We start from the raw sequence: 24,956 nt of genomic DNA on the forward strand, positions 1-24,956 counted from the left end.
CATATTATCATGACCTTGTCTCTATGAGACACGCTCCCATAACTGTGTATTGCTTTATTACACCCTCCTGCGGTGTGTTAAAAGAGATGCTGTGAATGCGAGCTTTGTCTGTTCCGTTCTGCCTTCAGCTGCTTTTAAGCTTTTTCAGTCATTTAGTCCATGTCTACCACCTGTTGTGGAAAAAAGCGGAGGCATGAATAGATGCGTGCAGCATGCATGGGCTTTTTGTACAATGCATCTTGCTTTTAATGATGAGAACGTGTAGGTAAGTTTGTAGGGAACAAACTTTTAGGTGTGTTATGTTTTGCTCACATTATTGTATGTAAATGAGGCACAAGGATTGTCCTAATATCTCAATACGTTTGCTTCTCAGCACTGGTAATTATTTCAGACAAGTGTTTGTAATTCGACCTTTGTAAAATGGAAATAAGTTGAGGCGTGAATACAGATATTGAATTTGGTAATTAATGCAGAGCTCTTGGTGGAAGTCGCTGGAGGGACTGGAACTAATTCAATTACAGTCTGAACTGGAGCGCTGTTATAATTATTTCTTTCTGAAACACTCCGTAGCATAAAATGCAGGCTTGTTTTTTTTTTTTTTTTTTTTACCCCCATTCACTGCCGTTAACTACTTTTGTGAACAAAAAATAGTGGCTTAATCCATTACTCATTGTAACACTGTGCTGTGCTAAAAAAATATATTTACCTAATTTGGTGTTCCCAGTCCAAAATGACCGACCTTTTATAAACTGCTTGTAAATCTCTCATTATGGTATATTATAACCCAGTCTTGGACTGTATCTATTTGTGAACTTGTTTTCTTTCAGTTAGCACAGCTTTTATATGTCCTTTTGGAAGTGATTGATTGTAGGCCTGAGCTTATGCACCTTAGCTCTTGAGAAAATAAAATCTTAGATAATACTGCGGTGCATGGGCTCAGATCAATGAGGCCTACGATCAGTCAGTTCCAACCAGTCCTAACTGAAAGAAAACAAGCTGATTAAAAATTGAATCCAATATTTGGTAATAATATATATCATAATGAGACATTTAGAAGCAATTTTGGTCAAAGAATGTATGTATAATGCATTAAAATATGGTATTAAATGGTATTAATGCATTATAATTATTCAGAATGTGCCTTGTAATACATTATTAGAACATGAGAGTTAAACATATTGAGCTCTGTATGCACATATTACAGATCAAGTAGGCAAACTGCATAATGGGAAATCAAGACAAGAAAATGGGGCAAATATAATTGGTTACATTTTATTTCTATTCAAAGGATTTGATACATAATCTACAATGCAACACTTCAGGATTTCATCCCCAGGCTATTATTTAACCCTATTAACAGTTCTTAGAAAAAGAATATCTCTGTTTAGATATTAACAACAGACATTGTTTAATAATAAGCAAAGATTTTCTTTTACAGTTTGTTTACAGTTGTACATATACCCCTGCACTAAAAACCGCCAGTAGATGCTTGCATGAGGCTGTCCTGTACATCTTCTGTTCACCAGAAGCACTTCACTGGCTGAAATCTGGAACCACCATTCACTTTGAGGTTTATATATATGCTAAAAAGTGCAAAGAAATCAGTTAATCTTCACAGACTGTTAAAAGAGAGAAATTTTCCACTACTCTAGTTTGATGAACATTTCTGGCTAAAAAAAAAAAAAAGAAGAAAGGAAAAAGTAAAATGTAGCATTCTGTGTGGTCTTTGACAGTTCAAAATCGTGATCAAGGTGCAAGCCTGACAGCTACAAAAGAACTGGCATTGAAAAAGAAGCATATGTCAAAATACAATAAAACAACCAGAAATTCACAGTTTCTAGTATTTACAGAATTGTAGATGGTTGTTTGTAGCATAGGCAAACTGACACAGGAAACTGAGGTAAATGAGGGAAGCCAGGCGGTGCGAAGGCAAGTCTCAGAGCTGAGGTTTGCACCAGAAAACTTCTTAGGAGAAAGAAAAAATAAATAAATCTTGGTCACATTTTATAATACATTGCTCATCTGTACTGCGCAGCTTTAGAAACTAAGGGGAATTGATTTCAGTGGCATACTTTCTCTTGTTCTCTAAGAGATTTGATGTCGAAGATTTTTAATGAATCAGTCGATTTAACTGGGAACTATGGTGTCAAAAAAACTAAATTAGATCAGCTTTAAATAAAAATAAGCGAGAAATGTTCAAAAGTTTGGGGTCAGGAAGATTTTCGAACATTTTTAAAAGAAGTCTTTTAATCTCACCAAGGCTGCATTCATTTGTTCAAAAATATGGTCACAGTTTATACAATACAAAAAGGACTGTTTTCAGTTTTGAAGTATTTTAAAATTTTATTCATTCCTTTTATGGCATTTCTCCATTAATGTTAAACCCAGTTGTGATGCTAAATATTTTTTGGGACATTTTTCCGACACGTTTTCAGGATTCTTTGATGAATAAAAAGAAATTTAATTTCTTTCAAAAATAAATAAATAAATACATAGATCCATACATAAAATAAAATCGAATTGACTCCAAACTTCTGAACAGTGGTATAACAGATATAAAAAATATATTTATTTAATTTACACAAGGACATTATTTGCCCTTACATTTAACATCTCTAGGCCATTTTTTTGTCTCAGTTCAGATTAATTTCTGACCTTGGTTCTTCTAAGGAAGATATGGGATTAATAAACTACTACACCATTGCTGTGTAACTTGGTTACACAAAAATAGTTTTTACTTTAGCAGTTAATTTATTAACAGGGACCCTGCAAAATAAAGCAGTGCCTAAAATCTCCCACTATGTGCACTTAAAATTAGGCTTAAGCTCAAAGAGCAAGGTGAACTGGGGACTGATTTGTTCTTAAAGCAATCAGAGTTTGTGCAAAAAGGCCTATGATTTAGCTATGTGGACAGGGGTTACGAATACAAAAGCTTTAGTGCGTCCAGCAGGCGATACCTTCGTTAAAGCTCCCAGGAAATACATCCATTACAAAAAGTTCACCGAAACCTCCCAGAAAAAGCACACGTCTCAAGAGCGACCTCTTTAACAGCGCCATTTAAATAAGTACAAAAACCACCGTTCAATATGTAAATATTACCACATGTTATTTCTACCATGAAAAAATACACTGTGCATAATGTACAAGCGAGAAATATCAGCACTTTGGTGTGGGCTTCAGATTAGCTACCGGCTCGGTGTAGCCACGGCTACTGTGCGTCTACTTTCTCCAAGCACCACGCTGGGAAAACAATGAGAAACTTTATGGAGGCTCTATACAGTGGTTCACAGTGACAGGACGAGGGAGGAACCGTCTGCCAGAGACGAACAACGAAGCTTCTATTGGTCCCTGAATTACACATCTTAATGCAGCTGTGCCAGGAACAACCCTCGTAGGAACAGACAGGCCCAAAGTTCACCGTTTAGACAGAATCAGTGACTATCCATACAGTAAAGCCTACATTATCTTACAGTACACTGATTTCTCCCATTAAAAGTTGTGTAAACAAGCTGGAATGACCTTTAGGGTGATAGTTAGTCGCTGAAAACAGACCCAGCTGCCCTCCTCCTCGGTCTCCAGATAATAATTGTTGTCAGAGGTTCCCTGTCCTTGAAGGTGGGTATCTGGGGAGCTTTTCTTAATTTGAGATTCTCCAGGGCTTTCTCTTAACATACATTGGCAAGTTGAGGCTCTAGAGTAAGCAATCAATAGGAGCGGTTTGCTTCCTCAATTGGCAATTTCACTTCACTGAAAACGGACTAGGGCACTGGGGTGGGTCTCTCTCTCGACCGCCACATAAAAGCGAGAAGGAGGGCTTAGGTGCTTGGTTCTCTATAACGCTAAACCAGCTTTGAGTTCAGAGATGATGTGGGGCTTATCTAAAATGATGTGTTCAGACAAGTAAGTGCAGTGTTCATTCTACAAACTGAAGAGGTCTCCAGCTAGTTCTTGTGTCCACCAGGGGGAGCCCTTCTCTGGAGAAACTCAAGCCCAGGTCTGAGAGATTATTCTGGAAGGTGCAGTGACATCACCTCTGGTTTCATCTTGAAGTACTGGCTGAAACGGAGAACTGCATATCTGCAGAAGCAAATATGGTGGCCAGGAATAAGAATACACTGTTGAAATCTAGATTATAAGGATGTTGTTGTAGAAATGTGAAAACTTACCCCAAAAAGTCAAAGTCAATGGTGGAGTACTGAGCTTGGATCAATGCCCAGAGTCCCCAAAAGAAATGAGATGCCTGGGGAGGACAAAAAACAAAGAACATGAGGAAAAATGAGGATAGACTTTTTTTTGCCACAGAGGAAGATATCGTGGTACAGAGGAGTAAATATAAAAAAACAATTCATACTGTATCCCAAAATAATAATAAAAAAATAAACTTAACTATAATTATATTCATATATTCAAGACTTGTATTTTTCGAATTAATTTAAATTAAGATTAGATAATAAATTTTACAAAATAAATATAAAATATCATTATAAAAACAATTTAAAAATAAATACTAAAATTACTAAAACTGAAATAAAGCTAAATAAAAAATAAATAAATAAAATAATAAAAATGACAATGCATAATTTTACTAAAATAAAAATGAAAACTGAAAATATAAAAATAAAAGCCATTTCAAAAGGTTAATAAATACTACAAAACATTAATACAAAGTCATATGAATATGACATTAATATTTTACTTTTAAAACAGAAAAGCTTATTTTCAGTACCTGGAAGATATGTATAAATTAATAAATGTATAATGTTTATTTTTATTTGATTCAGTGTAATTTAAATTCAGTACAACAAATACTAACTAACTGTATTAATATTTTAAATGCTCTATTAATATATCATTTGTTCCCAAACTTCCATTTCATTCATGAAAATTCACCTTACACAACTGACAAGAGATGGCTGATGTTCAGCTGTTATAAAAACAATGTTTCGATACACAAACAGACTTCATTCAATAACCACAAATGTTCTTTATTTTCTATTTTGATTTGAGAGTAAAACGGGACTAAGCGTTGAGATTGACCCTGACACTGACGTTAACTGTGTGACAGATTGTATGTTGTACTGTTGCTTGGAAACATCTGACCCACGCCTTTCTAAGCAGAGATGGCTTCCTTTGAGTGGAGCCATTAAAAAAGGAAAAAGGATAACTGCATGGAAGTTATTAGTGTTGATTCTGGATCACTGACAGTGAAGTAAAAGCATATAAAATGTGGCATTTCTATAAAAGCCCTCTGATGAGACTAAATTACGCTTGCCATCATGTGAGTAAAGATCACGGGTTTGCTGGCCTACAATAAAGTCTCTATCCTCCATCCGTGTTTTTCACTCAACTGCACAGAATAAATGTTCGCCTCTGCCAGAGTCAAAGGTCCCGAACTCCCTCAGACACAATCTCGGAGTATATTCAGACCATCTTTTATAAACTCTGTGTCTCCTGGCTTAGGCATGTGAGGATAGTGTGCAAACATCAGAGTGACATCATAAAGCAGAGCTTCAATGGGCATCTGAAATGACAAGTCTGTAGAATATATTTGGAATACTTTTATATTATACATTATAATGGAAACACACTACTGTTGTAGTGTGCAAAAACTGGGGTTTGGGAAGACTTTCTAATGTTTTTGAAAAAAGGCTGCATTTATTTTTAATAAAAAATATTGTTGTGTAATATTTCAAATGAAAAATGACTATTGTACTGCAATATAATATATACTATAACATTAAGTAATAATTATATAATGTGAATTCACTGCAGTCTTCAGTGTCATGTGATCCATGTGAAAACATATTTTATGAAAACACTTTGATAAGTAGGAAGTCTAAAATATCACTTTTGATCAATTTTATGCATGCATGCTCAATAAAAGTATTGTTTTTAATTTAAAAACATCTGACTGACCAAACTTTGGAAAGGTGGTGTACAAAGAATATAAATATATATTTATTTATTTTTTGCAATTTTCTATTGATTTCCTCTTTGTAAACTTTCCGCAGCTGTATCCAATATTTTTCAGAATTGCCTTTGTTTGATATAATATCATCAAAATTATATAATGCAGAAATAAATGAATAACCAGAATACAAAATTCTGCTTATTAAAAGCATAAGACAGCTGCCTCAGATTTCTAGAAACCGTAATATCTGCTTAATCTGTTTATGGCAGGTTAGTGTATTAACATGACACTTACTTAATCAGAATATGAGCATATCGTGACGTAAAAATAAAAAAAATCAGCGCTTTTCAGTTTGATCTAGCTTTCAATTAAGGCCGCAGAAAAAGGAATCCAAAACGAAGGCAACAAATCACATTCATTAAGCCTCACGCTATGGCATTCCTCAGGCATTTGTTTTAGTGTCTCTCAAGGACAGGAGAGAAAACGGACCCTCCCACAGTTTTGTTCACCATATCTGAAAGCCAGAGTTAGATTTTTTTTTCTCCTTCTTCCCCTGTAAAACTGAAAAATCAAAAAACGCCTGCCCTGCTTTTAACACATCGATTGATCACAAAAGACTAAACAGCGAGAGTAAAGAGGATATTAAATTAGTGTTCCTCTCTGAAATAAATATCATCATCAAGAAAGGGCAGGTGTGCTACTCGATCGTCAAAGAATGACCTTCGAACACACACAAACACCCTGAGGTCCTCTCATTAGACGCTTGCAAGGATGGGCAGGGTGTCAAGGCTCCTTCTCTGACAACTTGCAATCACTATTCATACCTTTGTCTCCACTTCAGCGTGGCTCTAATGCAGACCATCTATCTGTTCCAGTTTACTTTGTAAAATGCTGCATGTCATTAAAGACAGTAATTACATGGAAAAAACAAAAGACTGATGTTTAATTTGGCAGGGTGCAGATGGAATCGAAATGAGTCACGATTCCAGACCATGGCGGATAAATCCAGTTTCGACTCACCAAGGCGAAGCGGTTGACTTGCACGTACAGCACCTCCACTTCAGTGCAGGAGACCTGTGTGCCCTGTGATTTGTACTCCTTGTAGGCCTCCAGATAGGCCCGGAGCCACTGCAACTGGAGCTCTCGCCCAGGATACAGCGTGTAGTCCACCTCATTCAGACCTGTCAATCACAAGAAGGCCACACCCACTTGGTTAAGCAGGTTCTTTTCTCTTCTATACAATAGCTTAATTTGTGTTCGTATTGCATTACCTGCAAATTCATTGAAGTGATTCCCAATGTCAAAGGCTTGGTAATTGTACCCAGCATATTCGTAGTCAATGAATTTGACATTTCCTGCAGGAGGGGAAACAAATAGCAATTTGTTTAGAGAAGCACACGGGCATTGTCTTTTTAATAACCCTTGTTCTTTTTTACTGTTACAATCTATTGCCTGTATTAGCAAACCATCACTACATGGGCATTATCTGCAATTTAAATGACTTGTCAAATCACATCTGGGAAAAGGAGTAAGGATTTGCATTCTGGTGCAAGACAAGAAAGCATAAACAAATGGCAAAGTGAACAAGACATGAGGACAGATTTCATGCACTTATAGCATGCATTGTGGAAATAAAACGCATGTTATATTTAGGTGATTCTTCAATTAGGATCGCTTTGAAAAAAAAATTTCAGATGGTTTCATTTTATTTAAAGTATTTTTCACATCCTGTAATAATAACATGATCATCTGTGTGCAATGGTAATGATTTTATTTCATGTTTTTGACAAACTGTGCTTCCAGATCATGATGCAACATCTTTATAATATTTTCAATGAATTTTATCCATGCTTCTATTCCATTATGTATCATTTCAATCACCAAATATTAACATTTATAATTGTATCATTAAAAAAAAAAAGAAAAAAAAAGCACAAAATACATTTTCAATATATTAAATATTTTTAATAAGTGTAGGGGTAAGTGAAATTGATTCTGTATTCTGGAAAGTGCTATATTTCAACACTCTTAAATTAGAAACAATTCAAAGTATAATAGATTTAAAAGTTTTTATAATAAATAAAAAATTATAATACCGGTAATAATAATAATAATAATAATAATAATAATAATAATAATAATAATATAAAAATTATGAACATCTGTTATAAATTTTAAAAAAAAGTCTAAAATTGATGAAAATTTATAAAATCTAATTGATGAATCACTATTTACATGAGTCTGAGAAGAAAAGTGGAAAACTTGCAACTTTGTTTTATGTTATTCTTAAAGGGACATTTATTATTATTATTATTTTGAATATTTCAAATTAAAACAAACAAGGTTTTCAGCTTGAATACAAATTATTTAGCGAGTGGGCAAATTTTTTTGCAAGTTTTCCTGGAAATCTCGTGACTGGTGAAAGCAAGAGTGCAACGCTTAAACAGTCTTCTGCTCTACAGGAGGAAACACAACAGTAAAAAGTACAGAGAGAGTAAAAGAAAAGCCAGAATTAAAAAAAAAATGGATAAACAAGTCAGGTTAGACAAGAGTTTACAGCTTTTTACAATGTAAATCAATAGAAATTTAGAAAAACTGTAAAACCACAGGGCTGGAAGGACGGAAGAGTTAAAGGAGAGAGAATGGCAGCGTTGCCATCTAGTGGCACATAGTCTGTATAGCAGTGGTTTCGCAAGCAATGACTTGATCGGTCAGGTGATGTAGACAGTGTTGACTTCAAAATACAAAGCCTTACTCCTCTCAGTCTACATATGTGTAATGCATTATTCATTAATCACTGCCTAGTTTGTAATATCTAACATTATTGCCCCTAAAGTGTGTTTGACTTTACGTTGCCTTGCATTCCCAGTGCTCTAGAGCTTATGGTGAGTTACAAAAAAAGAAAAAAAGAAATTAATTATTTGAAATTGGACAGAAGTGTTGGTCTACAGAAAGAGACACGTGAGGTGGTTACCGGACCCGGTGGCGTCCTAGCGGGACACACTGAACACCTCCAGTCAGTGGCTATAGCCCTGTGCAGCAGATGAAGAGATTTGGGCAAACTCACATCTGTCACAGAACACACACAGCTTCACTGCAGAGAGGCCATTGGGCGCCTCCCCCGTTAAAAACAAACACGGCTCATCTCATAAACGCACACCCCCACCACACAGCATCCCCATTGGTCCATTAGCCAGCCAATGAGGCCCCGAGTTACTGGCTCTATGCAAATGCCACAGCGGCTTCCTGTTCAGGTCAAGCTGGTGGGACTCTCAAACTTATTTGACTCCCTGATGTCAACAAAAGGCGAGTAAAACAAAAACAAGGCCTATTGCGCAACACTCCCGCTCTTGGTTACTATAGGTCTCGTCTGGAAGGGGAGCAGGGATGTCAAAAACAAACATTTTACTGTGAAAACTTCCTCCCGCCTCTTGGTCGGTGTTAAAAGCGAGTTGGAGGAAGTGGCTTAGCTTTTTTTTTCTTCTGAAAACAGAGCCTCCTTCCTCTCTCGAAGTTCAAATACAAACAAGTGGCCAAGGTCGCAGCTGCCTCCAAACCCTGTTCCCCAAGCAGATTTCCATGAGCCAATCTCTAATCGCTCGTGGGGAATTATTTACTGCTTCAAGAACAGTTTTTAGAGGCAAGTGATACCTTTAGGACAAACGATATGTGCTGACTGTTGCTGCCACAAAAAAAAAAAAAAGACAGGAACTACACATTTTCACGCTACTGCTGTGGCAGAGCAGCCATTTTCTCATGCTCATAATCATAAGTGGGTCATTTGTGTTATGCTGATGATTTTAATTAAACACAAGGTGAATTTTAATTAATAATGTAAGCGTGCCTACGTGTATTTATTTATACATTTTAAAAAAACAACTACAATATAATATATACAACTAAAAAAAATCCATATTACAAATATATAGTTCTTTATGTTATTTATAAATATAATTTATTTTATTAAAATATTATACTTTATTGAGTTTTGGTACCTGAGAACATGACAAAAATGTCAACATCCACTCAAACCAAAGAGAGATGATTAAATGAAAAATTACAATTGAAAAATATTTACAATTAGAATATTTAATTAAAATGTGCACATTTATAAATTTTCTAAATTCATTTAGATTTTTTAAATATAAAAACTACAGTATAATCTATACATCTAAAAGATTCAAATGTATTATTATTTATAAATATAATTTGTTTTATAAAAAAAAACTACAGTATAATATATAGCCTACCAACAATCTACACATCTAAATAATTCATATAACAAATATATAATTCTTTATTCATTATATTATTTAATAAAAAATAATGTACTTTATTGGGTTTAGTGACCTGAGAACATGACAAAAATGTTCAAAGAGAAATTGAGTAAATATGACAAATTTTAAATCTTTTATTAAAAAAATGTATACATTTTCAATTCTAATATAGGCCTATACATTTAATTCTTAGATTTATTTACATGTTTTAAAGTAAACACAGTATGACTAAAATTTCGATCATATCAAATGACTCAATTTTATTCAAATTAAGCTTTAAATTTCCTTCCTGTTATTTTCTTGTCTTTGTAGAACTTAAGCTGAAGTGCCCTAGCCTGCGCTAGGCATATTTATGAAAGTCTGACACTGTGTTTTATAGAAATACTTCCTCATTTCATAAATATATTTACAGAAAGGAAAGAACTGAAAAGGTAAGATAACAGGAATGACTCGAGTCACATTCTCCATCCTGTGGGACAGGTAGCAGCAGACAGTCACCCGTCTCTACATCATGAAGATAGCATTCAACAACATTCCCCAAAGCAAACACAAACACACATTTGCTTTTGATTTCAAGAACAGAAAACACATTTTATGGAAACCAGTGGATTCTCCTGATGCCTTGATGAAATTGGATGAAACTGTAATTTTACTACCCTTTAGGAAAGGGCATCCATGTTATATTTCAGAGGTGAAAACACTAAATTTAAGCCTACCTTAGGCAGGGGGGGTTGGGGAAACATACGCTGTGGCTGAAGGAAGCTGCTGGGGTTTGTTGGACTCACCTTCCTGTTGGTTGTAGATGATGTTCTTACAGAGCAGATCGTTGTGACACAGAACCACTGGGGAACCCAGTTTAGAAAGGTTCTGCTGAAGCCAGATCATCTCGTCTCGAAGACACTCAGTGCTGGGCACCTCACTGTTCAGCCTGGAAACAGACGACACATACACACATTCAGAAAACACAAACACACTTCTGTGTTCCAGCGTGATTCAAATAAGGCACGCTGTACATGAACCTGCCTCACTCAATAAGATAAAAATCTTATGAACAACTATCTATAAATAGTAAACTAACCACAGAGACACTGTACGGGCATGTAATAGGTTGTCAGCACTCGTTGCGCAATAACTTTTGCCTCTAAGGTATAAAAAAATATACATATTCACTTCGAATCCAACTGTACATTCCAACATTCCTGAACTATTAGCTCAGGCTTCACATGACATGGACAAACGCTCTAGCAACCCACACAACAAAAGGAAAAGAAAAAAAAACTCCATGTCCCAGTTTTTCATGTACTGTACAAGCACTCACATTTCCTTCAGACAAATGTACAAATTCAGTTGTATCTGCAATGATTTGTCACAGATATTTCATGGGTGTATATATATATATATATATACGTAATCAACAAAAAAATCGTCCTTCATTGAGGTTTTAACTTTTTGTAAAGGGCATTTGACCTTCTTTGTATGTTCCCGCTGAAGTTGGAGGAGAAAATGAGATGGGAGATTTTCGACATACCCTAACTGTCATGAACCGGAATGAATCAGAATAGTTCACCCAGAGATCGACAAGACGAGCTTTTGAGGTTAAAAAATTTATAATTGTACATTACTTCAGAAAATATCAGATCATTTCGCTAGAGAAGATCCTTCTTCCTCGGCTGGGATCGTTTAGAGCCCTTTGAAATTGCATTTAAACTGCATTTTAGAAGTTCAAACTCCTAACAAGAAGTCCATTATATGGAGAGAAATCCTGAAACGTTTTCTCAAAAAACACTAATTTCTTTACGACTGAAGAATGAAAGACATGAACATCTCGAATGATGACAAGGGGTTGAGTACATCATCTGTAAATTGTTGTTCTAGAAGTGAACTTCTCCTTTAATTCTTCTACCTTACTTTTGATATTCGTGTTCATATTATTCTATAAATAAGTCTTTGTTATATTTGAATATGGATTCCCGTCATCGGTACTGAATCTATTTTTAAAAGAGGTTACATTATAAAAGGATTATTAATTGTTATCTGCGAAACAAAACAAAACCGACATTGTTCTCAATGCATGCTGTTCTCAGCTTGCATCTGTACAAACATATTTGTCTGTGCCTCGATGAGTCATGTCATCTAACATTGGGAGGATTTTCAAACCACAAAGCAAGCAAAACATATTGGGAAAAAAAATTATATCGAAAGATCCCGAAATACTTTCTGTACGTCATAGCATGTGAACCTGAGTTCTGAACCTCCTTGTATTGACAGCTTCAATATCGCCCAGAGACATTATAACCGAAAGGGTGTGTTATCTGGCATGTTCTGCTTGGTTTAAAAACATCAAAACACAATTAAAGCTCACCTCTGGTCCTTCTCAGGGTCGTCAAAGTGTGTAGGAACAAGAGAGAAGTACTTGCTTATCCTCAGCCAGAGGTCTGACTGGGGCACCCAGCCGTTGTGGGCATGTATGGCATGGTATTTTGCCATCTGCCTCGCAATGTGCCTGTAAACATATAAAAAATGGCTTATTTTAAGGTTTAGATAACATTTTTAGAGTGGCCCTACAGTATGTAATACAAACAGTTCAAAAGTTAGGGATCGGGAAGAAACTTTTAAAACATTTTTGAAACAAGTCCCCTAATCTCACCAAGGATGCATTTCTTAGATAAAAAATATACTAAAAACTGTAGTATTGTGAGATATAACTACAAACTGTTTTATATATTAGAAAACAATTACAATGTAATTTATTCATGTTATGGCACAGTTGAGTTTTCAGAATCATTACTCCAGTCTTCAGTGTCACATGATCCTTACAATTCTGGTTTGGTGCTCGAAGAAGCGTATCTTATTATATAAAGGATGAATTTTATTCGAAATATAAAATGTCTTTGCTGTCATTTTTGATCAATTTAATGAATCCTTGCTGAATAAAACAAATCTTTTTTCTTTTTTTTTTCTACCCCAAACTTTTGAACGGTAATGCATTTAAACGCCAGCACTTTGGTCATCGCCCTGTTAACACAGTAGCCTTGTTCTTTCACAGCTGTCTGAGACCCGACAAACATTGGCAGGAGGACTGGGTCAGCGTGCGAGAGAGAGAGAGAGAGAAAGAGTGCAGTGTGTCATTTGTGTCTTAAGGGATTACTGGGTAAGGTTTGGGGTTATGTGACAAGTGTCTGGCTAGTTGGAGGTCAGCGTCCAGTATCTCCATCTCCGTCACGCCATCCTGAATCAATTAGCTCCGTATTATTAAGGATGATTGGATTCGAACACGCGGTTTCTCACCTGAAGATGGCAGGGCTGCGGATGTGCTCGGGCTCCAGGGCCACCCCCTGCAGGAACTCATAGCACAGGCCGTTGTTGAAGGTGCAGTAGAGGCGTGGAGCACACCTGTGCGCCTGCAGGACACGGAAGCTCTTCACTTCGTTCTCACGGTCCACAAACAGTTCCGTCTTGTTCCCGTAGACCCGAACCAGGACCACGTCCTGCAAGGACCCGCCGACATAACAGCCAATCAGCTTGTTCGTGATGCCGTCAGTGAAAGACTGAAGAAAGAGGAAGAAGAAGAAAAAAATAAACATTCTCGCTCAGATGGTTTGAGGTTAACGGTTAGTGATGTTCATTAAAAAAAAAAAAAAAAAAAAAAATGTGAAATCAGCATCACATGCTTCGAGTTCCTTTTCTGCTTCTCAGCTGAAGAGAAACCTCTTATTTACATGCATACAAAAAAGATTGATCACCGAACGCGGTGTAACCAAAACAACTAAATGACTTTTAGTTTATATAGACTCAAAAGTGTTTGTTTTTTCTGGGTGACAGAGCTGAACAAATTGACTTTGTCTACTAATGTAAAAACGAAGCGTGTTTGGGACGCCAAGCATTCCAGGCCACAATCATCTGTACTATCTGGGATTGACGGGCAGTGGGCGGAACGTCAGGAATTTGATTTCTGCCAGCCTCAGAGTCATCTGGCATGTGCTGAGCTCTCAATTTTGTTTGAAAGTTGATGAAAACAACCAAAAACATATCTAGTTTCCCACCCGCATGCAAACGACGTGACACACCCCTATCAGCTCTGTTTATAGAAGGAAACACAAATCAGCACAGTGCTCGGTTTACCAGAATATTATTACAGATCTCAGTTTTGTTCTATGATGTCCAATGTTGTTCAGACTTTTTTTTCAGCTTGTCTTTGGGAAACACATTGATAAAGTGCCAATGACTTAATATAAATTTCCACTCGGCCATCTCAATCAGAGGTCATTTGATTCAATGCCAGTACTTAGCACTTGAAAAACTTGATTCAAGGTGCATGTCACCCCTGGTGCACAGCTAAAGAAAAGATTCCTATCTTCACAATCCTCAACAACACCAAGGCGACGGAAACCCAAACCATCACATTGAACATTGTTAACGCCTTAGTCAATAGTCAATACATCTAGGTTTCATTATTCCTGGAACTGACTTTGTATATTCTACGTTTCTAAGAGACTCAATGAAATGCATCTTGTCCAGAAAGGCTGATAACTTCTAGAAGAATGAATAGTCATACAAAATATGCTTGTTCTTGGAAAAGGTAGTTCTGTGAAATGCCTTGATCAATCATTAAAGGAATTCTGGGGCTCTGTGTATCAGTTTCATGCACTGTACTCTTGGTTGCACCCATCTCAGGTTAATTCATTATATATGAACACAGAGTGCACTGGGGTGAACAGAGCAGTGTAATGTCACCGTCACAGTCCTCTTTCTGTGTCAGCTGTAAGCACACACCTATTAGTGCTATAGAAACTTAACAGGATAGCAAACAAATGCCTTGACACTGAGTGTCCTACAAAAATAATGACTTCGAGCCATTTTAGAAATGATGAATGATGTACGAGGCCCTAATGCAGGTAGAACATTTCCTCATACTTCATTCCATTTCTGAGAACAGTTAATGACTAAGAGTATCTGCAATTATTACTAGTAGTATCGTATTTTTTTTAAATGTATTAGGTACTACTGGGAAACTTAATAAAGAAATCAATAAAATAGTAATGACATAAAAACAGACGCGAAATCGAATAAAGTAATAAATAGGCTAAAAAAAAATTAATGCACAATATCCAAGGATCCACCACCTACATTCTCTTTGTAGTTCTACTTTCCACTTGTACTGCTGCTGTAACTTTCTTGTACTAGTGCATTAAATACATTGTAGCATGAATGCATACATGCATGCACGAGCAATACATTTTTATGAATGAGAGTGTTGCAACACAAGTGCTTTCTCTGACAGCAGTGTATCTGCTAAGCGCAATGGTGCCCACGGGACCATCTGGTGACGCAGCTCATGATCTGAAGGCGCAACGCGCTTAACTTCGCTTTCTGCATTATATAATGCACCACACGAGCTGTCGTCAGTAAATGTAGGCTTTCTGCATCAGGTAGGGTCGTGCGCGAGGGGAAAAGACATGTGAATTACCTTCATTTTGACCTCTGAGGGTTTCCAGTGGGGTCTCAGCGTCTTGATGAGTTTCAGGGCTCCGGCTCTGTAATCGTGCTCATCTAGAGTCACATCTAATTTAGGAACCACAGGCGAACCTTCTGGAACGTGAATGTAATTGGCCATTGCTGTAAACGTACGCTGCTGCTGCTGCTGCTGCTCTGACGGTGAAGATTCAATGAATGCGTTAATGTACAGTAGGGTGCGGATTTAAACTCAGGTTGAGCACGGTTACGCCTCCAGTGGTGCTATTCGATTCGCGAAGCAACCGGTTCGTTTCCACGATTCAAACGAACCGACTCTTAGAGCGTTCTGAAGGGGCTGTTTTGTAAAATGTAAAAAAAAAAAAAAATCCTGATTCAAACATCTGTCATTTTCTTACGTGGAACACAGAACAAAACAACAGAGTCAAAAAAAAAAAGGGTTGCAAACGCGTGTTTCCAAATAAAAACTAAGGGATTCTGAAAGTCTTGAGTGAGAGGGTTAATTTTTTTTAATTTTATCTTCATTGTGTCATTTGGTGTCATTATCTTTGTGTGTGTTCAAGGAGGAGAAAAAAGGTGAGCGATACAACTGCTCAACTGATTGGCATGAACAATATGAGCGTAACCTTTAAATGACAGAATTTTACTAACTTTAAAAATGTATGATGGTGAATCCCCTCAAATCACTCAAGTGGAATCACAAACAGCACAAATGTACACTGAAAATATAAACCGAAGTTTTAAAGAAATCAGCTGTGAATTGTTTTTTGAACCGGCTCATTCAAGTGAACTATCCAAACGAACCGATTCACTAAAGTGATTCGGACTTCTCAGCGCTATCAGATGATCCCACCCCCGTGCGTTAAGAGACTGTCGCGGTGCATGCTGGTACAATATGACTCACACTGCTTTACATTAGAGCTTTCAGCGTTTCTGTGTCACTAAGATAATACTCAGATAGACAGGCTTACATGTTTGCTTTTCTGTTTTCCAGTCACAAAAATATGTACTTTACTGTAGATGTTAATCTGAAATGGCTTTTAGCAAGATTTTCACAGAGATACATTAGTGTAAGATCTGTAGCAACCTGTGATTAATGACAATCACAAGCGTTACAGTGATTCTGAATTTCAGATCGACGTAACCTTAACATAAATGTAACAAACATTTATTGTCAATATATTATGAATAACCAAACTATAGAAATATATAGGAAAGACGTGTGTATTGGTTAATGGATGCACATCTGTGTGTCAAGTTATTATATCTATCTAGTTGTATATATATATGATCCAGCATGTTCTGTGAGTCTGTTTAGAGATCACAGGGACGTGTCCCATGATGGCCCTGGGATTATCATGACATCACCGATTATACGTCAGTTTGTCAACTTCACTGGATGTTATCTAACATCAGAACTTTAAAACAACGAGGACGCTCTGACGCACTGCATTTAAAAAAAAAAAAACACACACACACACAGTTCTAATTTTATCATGTGCACGTATTTCTTGCCCAAGGGGGGCGCTCGGTGGCTCAAAAGGTTAACTTGATAGATTGAAGGAAAAATTTCTAGTTAAAGGTTGATCATACTCGTCATTATTATATAAATATGTAATAATATGGATACACTTTATATTTATAATGCCGTACAGCCTCATAATGCTAACGATCTCGTCATTTTGAGTTCGTATCTGAACATATGTTCTTGTATACACGGTTATAAGCTTTTTTTATTTTTTATATTACAGAATTAACTTCAAACATTTTACATCACATCATGTTCATCGCATCTTTAGAACAAGGACTATCTGTGCTCCACGTGACACGATTCTGACCAATCCCGTGGCGCCGTGGGCCGGAAATGATGGCACACTAGTGCTTCCATTATGTTCCTGACTATAGCGTTAGCGAGGGCTCGAGTTTAGCTTACACACACTCACACAAACACACCTCGTGTAGCTGGTGGCACAGCGCTGTAGCTGGGAGTGCAGCTCTGAGCTCCACAATCCTCCCCGACACGTAATCTGTCCACAAAGTACTGGTGTGTGTCGTTGGTTTGCTGTTTTTGTAAGGTAATGACTGATTTCCTGACTAGCCAAGCTTGTGTTAGCCAGCACATCTGTTCTGTCATGTGTAGAATACCTTGTTTGTAGACATGATCTTGATTATTAATACACGTTTAGCTGTGTCTGAGATATAGTCCATAAGTGTATCCTGTCATTATTCTAGGCCTCCATGGTGAGTATGGCTATGAGACAGACTCCTCTCACCTGCTCTGGTCACACCAGACCTGTTGTGGATCTGGCGTTCAGTGGAATAACTCCTTATGGATATTTCCTCATTAGCGCTTGTAAAGGTTGGTGTGATTTTGAATCTTAAAACCAACCCATTAAATATGAAAAATGAGTGATAATTGCAGTAAGTGACTGTTTATGGGTTAATTGAGTGTAAAATCAATCTGAATCTTTGTTTTGGTAATCCAAAATTGCAGATGGCAAACCTATGTTGCGCCAGGGAGACACAGGGGACTGGATTGGGACGTTCTTGGGTCACAAGGGTGCTGTCTGGGGTGCCACCTTGAATAAAGAAGCTACAAAAGCAGCTACAGCCGCAGCAGATTTTACAGCGTAAGATCAAGCAGCAACAAAAAATGAAACGGGTTTAATAATATTGATGAGATGTTATATTACTTTTTTTATTTATTTGTTTTAATATGACAGAAAGGTATGGGACGCTGTCACTGGAGATGAGGTCCTGACCCTGGCGCACAAGCACATTGTGAAATCTGTGAACTTCACAGAGGTAATACTTGATGCGGAGAGCCAGATGTTTACAAGATAGCTGTACTAGAATGATCTTTAAAGGATTGTGTGATAATGAGGAATTATCAAGAGTAGATTACATTTAAAGATACATTAAGATAGAAAAGTTATTTTCAATGTTAATAATAAATTAAAATAGAATAGTTTTTTTATTGTAATTTTTCATGAAATTGGGATTTTTACTGTATTTGTAATTAAGTAAATGCAGGCTGAACATTTAAAAACAGCAAAAAAAAAATCAGACTGCAAAATTTAGAAACAGAAGTGTACTTCAATTTCTTCTATGAGTGAAATACTTTATTTTTAAATATATACTTATTAGTTTAGTTCATTAAATATTTTAAGTACACTAGAAATACAGTCCATCAGGAAAGTATTCACAGCTCCTCACTTTTTCTACATTTTGTTATTACAGCCTTATTCCAAAATAGGTTAAATGATTTTCCTCAAAATTCTATAAACAATACCCCATAATGACAATGTGAAAGTAGTTTGTTTGAAATTTATTTGAAAGAAAGGAAAAATCTCATGTACATAAGTATCCAAAGCCTTTTTCAATACTTTGTTGAAGCATCTTTGACACCAGTTACAACCTCAAATATTTTTGGGCATGATTTGAAGCTTTTATAATCATAATTTGGCAATTATCTGACATTTTTCTCCTCGGCTCTTCACCTCTCAAGCTCTGTCAGGTTGGATGGGGGGGGGCAGATAGATACTTTTTTTTTTTTAGGTTTCAAGGACATTCACAGAGTTGTCTAGAAGTCTGTGTGATTAATGGTCTTTAGCTGTTTTTCCACTGTCGGGCCAGTGCTTTAAATGGTGGTGGAGCTAATAGCCTTGGACCTGTACCACCGAGGCCAAAATATCACTGCTTCACTAAAACCTGCCCTTTACACGCTTCTCAGGAACAATGTCATGAAACCCCATCATTTCACCAACAAAGAGAAGTTATCAGAAAACTAATAAGATTTTAAGTCACTGGAATTAGCGCGATCACAAAACAAATATAATAAAAGCGGCCGTTTGTTTGCATTCTTTCTTAAATATTTAAATCCAAAAGCATCTGTTTTACTACAATAATTGATACATTGATCATAATTAATAAAATTAATCAAGATTGAAAATGTCACACGATATAAAGAATTATGAACATAGCCTGCTTATTCAGTCGAGTCTGTTTCTGTTTATTTGTAGTCACAGTAGCCTATATACATCACATTTAGAAAGAATGGAACATTTCTATATTTTTATAAAACCCCCCAAACAAAAAATATTATTATATGTTTATGACATAGGGTACATACACATAGCTAAACTCGAGACCAGACTTATGACAGAGAAAATGTGCCCTGGAAGCAAGGCATCGAACCCCCAACTGCTCCCCGGGCGCCGTAGCATCAATGGCTGCCCACTGCTCCGGGTGTGTGCTCACAGTGTGTTTGTGTGTGCATTTCGGATGGGTTAAATGCGGAGCACAAATTCTGAGTATTGGTCACCATACTTGGCTAAATGTCACTTCACTTTTTTTAACGTATTTTTTAAAGTTTTTAATGCTGGTTTTATAGCCATTAGCTTTATGAAATGCTCCATGGCGATGACGCTCTCTAGACACAGAGAAACTCAGCTTCATAACCACTCCTCTAGCCCAAGCTGGCCTGCTTTGGCCCAAGGTTTTCATCCAGCAAAAAAACTCATGCCATTGACCCCGAGGAAGCATGATCAATTACCAAAAGTGACAGTGGAAGCGGGACGAGTGTCATGTTGGAAGGTGAATCTTCAACCCAGTCTGAGGTTCTGAATGCTCAGGACTGGGTTTTCATTAAGGCTATCTCAATATTTTGGTGCATTGAGCTTTTCCTCTACTCTGAGGAGTCATTCAGTCCCTGCCGCTGAATAACAGCCCCACCGCATGAGGCTGCTACCTGCACACTTTACTTTTGGGATGGTACTCCACAGGTGATGAGCAGTGACTGGTTTCCTTCAAACATGATTCTTAGAATTGAGGTTTATCAGAGCAGATAATTTTGTTCCTCTGAGTCTGAGGGTCCTTTAGATACATTTCTGCAATTTCCAAGTGCTTTTTTTTTCTGTGTCCTCACTGAGGAGAGGATTGAGTCTGGCCATAAAGCACAGATCGGTGGAGTGTCACAGTAATGTTTGTCTTTCTGTAGATTTCTCCCATCTCCACATATGATCATGGAGAGTGAACATCAAGTTCTTGGTCACCACACTAACCAAAGCTCTTCTCCATCAATTGCTCGGTTTTGCCAGGAGGCCAGCTCTAGGAAGTGTCCTGGTTATTTCAAACTTCTTCCATTAAGGGTAACAGAGACTATATGCTTCTGTGAACCTTCAATCCTGCAGAGATCTTTCCGTACCCTTCCCCAGATCTGTGTCTTAATACAATCGTGTCTTTGTGGTCTACAGACAATTCCTTGAACTTCATGGCTTGGTTTGTTCTCTGATATGCGCCTTACTGTGGGACCTTATATAGACACAGGTGTGTGCCTTTTCAACCAATCATGTCCAATCAACTGAATTTACCACAGCTGGACTCCAATCAAGTTTTAGAAACATCTCAAGGATGATCAGTAGAAAAACAGGATGCACCTGAGCTCAATTTTGAGTGTCATAGCAAATGCTTTGAATACTTATGTACATGTGGTAAAAAAAAAAAAAAAAAAACATTTGCAAAGATTTTAAACTAACTTTCGCATTGTCATTGTGGGGTATTGTATTAGGGATGTTCCCGAAAGGTAATGATGTGTACTACAGCACCCCTAAGAATTAATACGAGAGAATTAATATGAGATATACAAGAAAAAAGCTTTCTTACACAATTATATAGTTGGGTAATTATCCTGTATATAAATGACAGGCATCAGGGATTATTATTAAGGAGTACATTGAGATCACTTATGCACTTTTTCTTTTTACTTTCACTTTTGAGATTCGTGTTCTCACACAGCCTACTTTACTACAGAGCAGCAGTATTTACCACACATTTCACAAGATTAGATGTTTGTCAGTGATGCTCAGGATGTGCAAATAATTTGCCATCGTCCTATCAGTCATCTCTCATTACCTCTCTCTGTTTCTGTGGTGAAATTGTATCTACTGTTATGTAGAAGGCAACTGCAAGAAAGTGGCTAACCATGATGCTTTAGTGTCTATGTAGGACACAGTATTCGTTTTTCATGCCTTTCCAAATACGTATTTGAATTTTGAGGAAAATAACGAAATTAGTCCATTTTGGAATAAGTGAAGCACTGTACATAACGAGAACATTGCCCTTTCAAGTCATTTCAGAAACACAAATGTTGAGATCTAAGGCTGAACAATGTTAAAATTTACTTCTGGATTTCTATAATCCAAACTTTATATGCAAATACCAGCAGCAATGATGTCTTTTCAGTAATGTCAATTCATTTCAAGCTTCTGGACACTGTTAATTGAGTTGAACTCAATTGAGTTGAGTTACTTTGTTAAACGGAACGTTTTTTACCATCTTATGTTGTATCAACAGGACAGTAACTATCTCCTGACTGGAGGAAATGATAAAGTGCTGCGCATCTATGATCTCAGCAAACCAGAAGCAGGTATGTAAAGTGTCTTTTTGGGTTTGTGTTGATTTCCAAAAGCCAATTCCTAGACCGCTTCTTAGATAAAATGACATGGAAGGCTAAATGGCATTTGTAATCCAGAACCCCAGGAGATTGCAGGCCACACCTCGGCTATAAAGAAAGCTCTGTGGTGTAACAATGACCAACAGATTCTCTCAGCTGCTGATGACAAAACTATCAGGTGAGTGTCCAGAATGGCAACAGAGAAAGTCTTTTAATTTTTTTGGTTTGATTTTTTATAAATATTTGTGTCTGATTCTGAGTTTTTGTCTTTCATGTGTAGACTTTGGGACAAGAACACAAAGGAGGCAGTGAAGACTCTGTCGTTTGATGCTTCTGTCAGCAGCATGGAGTATATTCCTGATGGGGAGATCCTTGTAATCACATATGGAAAAACCGTTGCTTTCCACAATGCCCAAAGGTAGATGACAAGCTGTCATATCATTCAAATTTTACCTTGCAGACTAAATCAGACAAAAACATCATCTTAAAATTTATTGACAGCTGAATAACTGTCAAATGTTTTCTTTTAAATTTTTTTTTTTTAGTTTGGATTTGATAAAGTCTGTGGATGCCCCTGCATCTATTCACTCTGCCTCACTGCATCCTGAGAAAGACTTCTTTGTGGCTGGAGGAGATGACTTCAAACTTTACAAATATGACTACACCACCAAAGAGGAATTGGGTAGGAATATAGTCGCTTAGTTCATGTAATTAACTACAATATCAAAAAACAAAGCTGCTTATAGATTGGCTTGTAAGCAAAAACATATTGTTCATGCTTGACATTAAGTTTGTCTCTCTTTCAGAGTCATATAAGGGTCACTTTGGGCCCGTACACTGTGTGCGGTTTAGCCCTGATGGAGAGCTGTATGCAAGTGGCTCAGAGGACGGCACTCTGCGTCTGTGGCAGACTGCTGTAGGGAAAACATACGGCCTGTGGAAATGTGTTCTGCCTGGTGAGTTTACATAGATATTGTCAAGACAGTTAGCATATAGGGCTGCACAAGTGGTAGACTTGAAACCAAAATTGCGATATTTCTTATTGCAATTGAATTAAATATATGCATGCCACTGCATTCTTTTACATGCAAACAGCTCATGATCCAGTGTCTTCAGTTGTCTTTGAGCAGCTCAGTTTGCAGTTAAGGCTACTCTGAGCTTGGGTTGCTTAAAACATGTATGAAACACACAATGCTCCAACCGTCTTTCCAAACTTGTAATGAGAACTTGAAGCACATGTAAACTCACCATTGTGAACAACATAAAAGTTTTAAGGGCTCTCGGCAGTAAAAGTTTGGTGGTTTAACATATCAAAATGAATAAATTAAGACCGTCATAAATATAAGCATTGAAATTTTACAAAAACAACAACTTTTAGTAGTAGTAATAGTAGTAATATATTTATCTTTTATTTTACAGTTAAATGTTACAATTGTAAAGTTACTTATTTTTATTGTTTTACTTAATAAAAATAGTTCTTCTTAATATCATTAAATAAAATCATTTTTTTTTTTTTTTTTAGCCATTGATTTATAATCACAAGATTGAGTCAATCATCATTTTTAATCATATATATATATGCATGATTCAAAAAGATGTAGACATTTATCAGTCTAATATGCTTCTATTAATTAACCAAAAGCTTGGTTTAATTTAACCAAGCTGGATGGCAAATATAACAATGCCATATAAGCACTAAGTCTAGCAGAATTCCAGCACTGCTGTTAGATTTTGAAAGGCTTATGACAGATGTCCCTGCCTTTTACTTTAGCGATTAGCTGATAAGTGGCTTGTTTTGCCTCTCATTTGCATGAAGAAATGCTCTTTCCACTCTGCTGTCATACCTACAATATATGGCATGATCCTGCCTTGCCTGCTCATCAATAATTCAATTTTATATCAGTTATTTTATCAGTGATTTTCAATTTGAAAGTGCCAGGTCAGGAAAAGGCTTTATATGTGGCTTTGTGTATCAGAGTCTGTACCCTACATTAAATCTCTCTGTCCCTTTCAGAGGAGCTGTCATCAGAGAACTCTGAAGCGCTGTACTGCCCTCCAGCTGAGATCAAGGCCTGAGTTGGGCGAGAAAGAGGAAGACCATGAGGCGAAGGAGGAGACATCACGGGAGAGGTCAGGGGACAGGATGGGTCAAGGAAACCACACCCCAGCAAAGTGCTGTGCCACCACCCTTCTTCACATGAGACGGACCGCACTGCCGAGCGTGGAGACAAACCAATACGCATGTACACACTGTGGAAAAGAGCATCAGGAGACGGCGGTAGAGCTGAGAGTGCTAGTTCAAATGCTAATCTTCCAGCTGCCTGCTCTTTCTTTGATACCCATGATACACCAGTCAGCTCTTTCATAAGCGGTCTGTTTCTGCAGCACTGTGATCACTGGTTAAGATTGTTTTTGTTTTGTTTTTTTGTTTTGGTGTCACAACATGTGCTTTCAGTACATTTTGTTTGTTAATGCAAGAGCTCAATCTTCAGTTTGACAACATCTCTCAGCGCAAGTGCTCCTGAGGAACGTGTTATTCAAAAGTTTATCAATGGTAGTGTGAATTCAGTGTCAATGTTTTCCACAACAGCCTAGGAAATACGTAAACGCGTAAAGCTTAAACGTGACTTAAGTTCTTAAAAAAATGTTGTCTTTGGTTGCAACATATGTTGTATCATTTGGCCAATAAAATTATGACATGCCTTTATCAAATTTAATGTTTTTCTTTGTGTTTTTATTCATCACAAAATATAAGGCTTACCAAATAACTTAATACTGTGGTATTCTGCACTTGAATTACTTATTAGTCCACCAGTAGTTGCCTTTTATTTCTAATCTAATT

The 24,956-nt window shown here is 36.9% G+C and overlaps 2 protein-coding genes and 1 long non-coding RNA gene across 3 annotated transcripts in view; 2 read left to right on the forward strand and 1 right to left on the reverse strand.

Moving 5' to 3' along the window:
- The window catches only part of LOC113065221 (uncharacterized), a 33,624-nt gene extending 26,674 nt beyond the window's left edge, over positions 1-6,950 (forward strand). The window contains exon 3 of the long non-coding RNA XR_003278955.1: positions 6,866-6,950. This is a non-coding gene — a long non-coding RNA (uncharacterized LOC113065221). The remainder of the gene's footprint in view (positions 1-6,865) is intronic.
- On the reverse strand, positions 1,258-15,896 carry LOC113065213 (ethanolamine kinase 1-like). Its single transcript, XM_026236479.1, has 8 exons — positions 15,656-15,896; positions 13,477-13,736; positions 12,551-12,691; positions 10,974-11,116; positions 7,183-7,266; positions 6,932-7,092; positions 4,167-4,240; positions 1,258-4,077 (listed from the first exon to the last, which is right to left on the reverse strand). The coding sequence occupies exons 1-8, from the start codon at positions 15,800-15,802 to the stop codon at positions 4,005-4,007; spliced, it is 1,083 nt and encodes a 360-aa protein (XP_026092264.1). The 5' UTR covers positions 15,803-15,896; the 3' UTR covers positions 1,258-4,004.
- Positions 15,897-17,531: 1,635 nt separating this feature from the next.
- On the forward strand, positions 17,532-24,826 carry LOC113065284 (serine-threonine kinase receptor-associated protein-like). Its single transcript, XM_026236526.1, has 10 exons — positions 17,532-17,735; positions 17,893-18,019; positions 18,155-18,290; positions 18,384-18,465; positions 22,015-22,087; positions 22,193-22,292; positions 22,395-22,532; positions 22,660-22,796; positions 22,921-23,070; positions 24,129-24,826. Exons 2-10 carry the CDS (start codon positions 17,899-17,901, stop codon positions 24,188-24,190), a joined length of 999 nt encoding a protein of 332 aa, XP_026092311.1. The 5' UTR covers positions 17,532-17,735; positions 17,893-17,898; the 3' UTR covers positions 24,191-24,826.
- Positions 24,827-24,956: the final 130 nt, after the last annotated feature.

The sequence above is a fragment of the Carassius auratus genome, chromosome 4 (assembly GCF_003368295.1).
Source record: "Carassius auratus strain Wakin chromosome 4, ASM336829v1, whole genome shotgun sequence".
Lineage (NCBI taxonomy): Eukaryota > Metazoa > Chordata > Actinopteri > Cypriniformes > Cyprinidae > Carassius > Carassius auratus.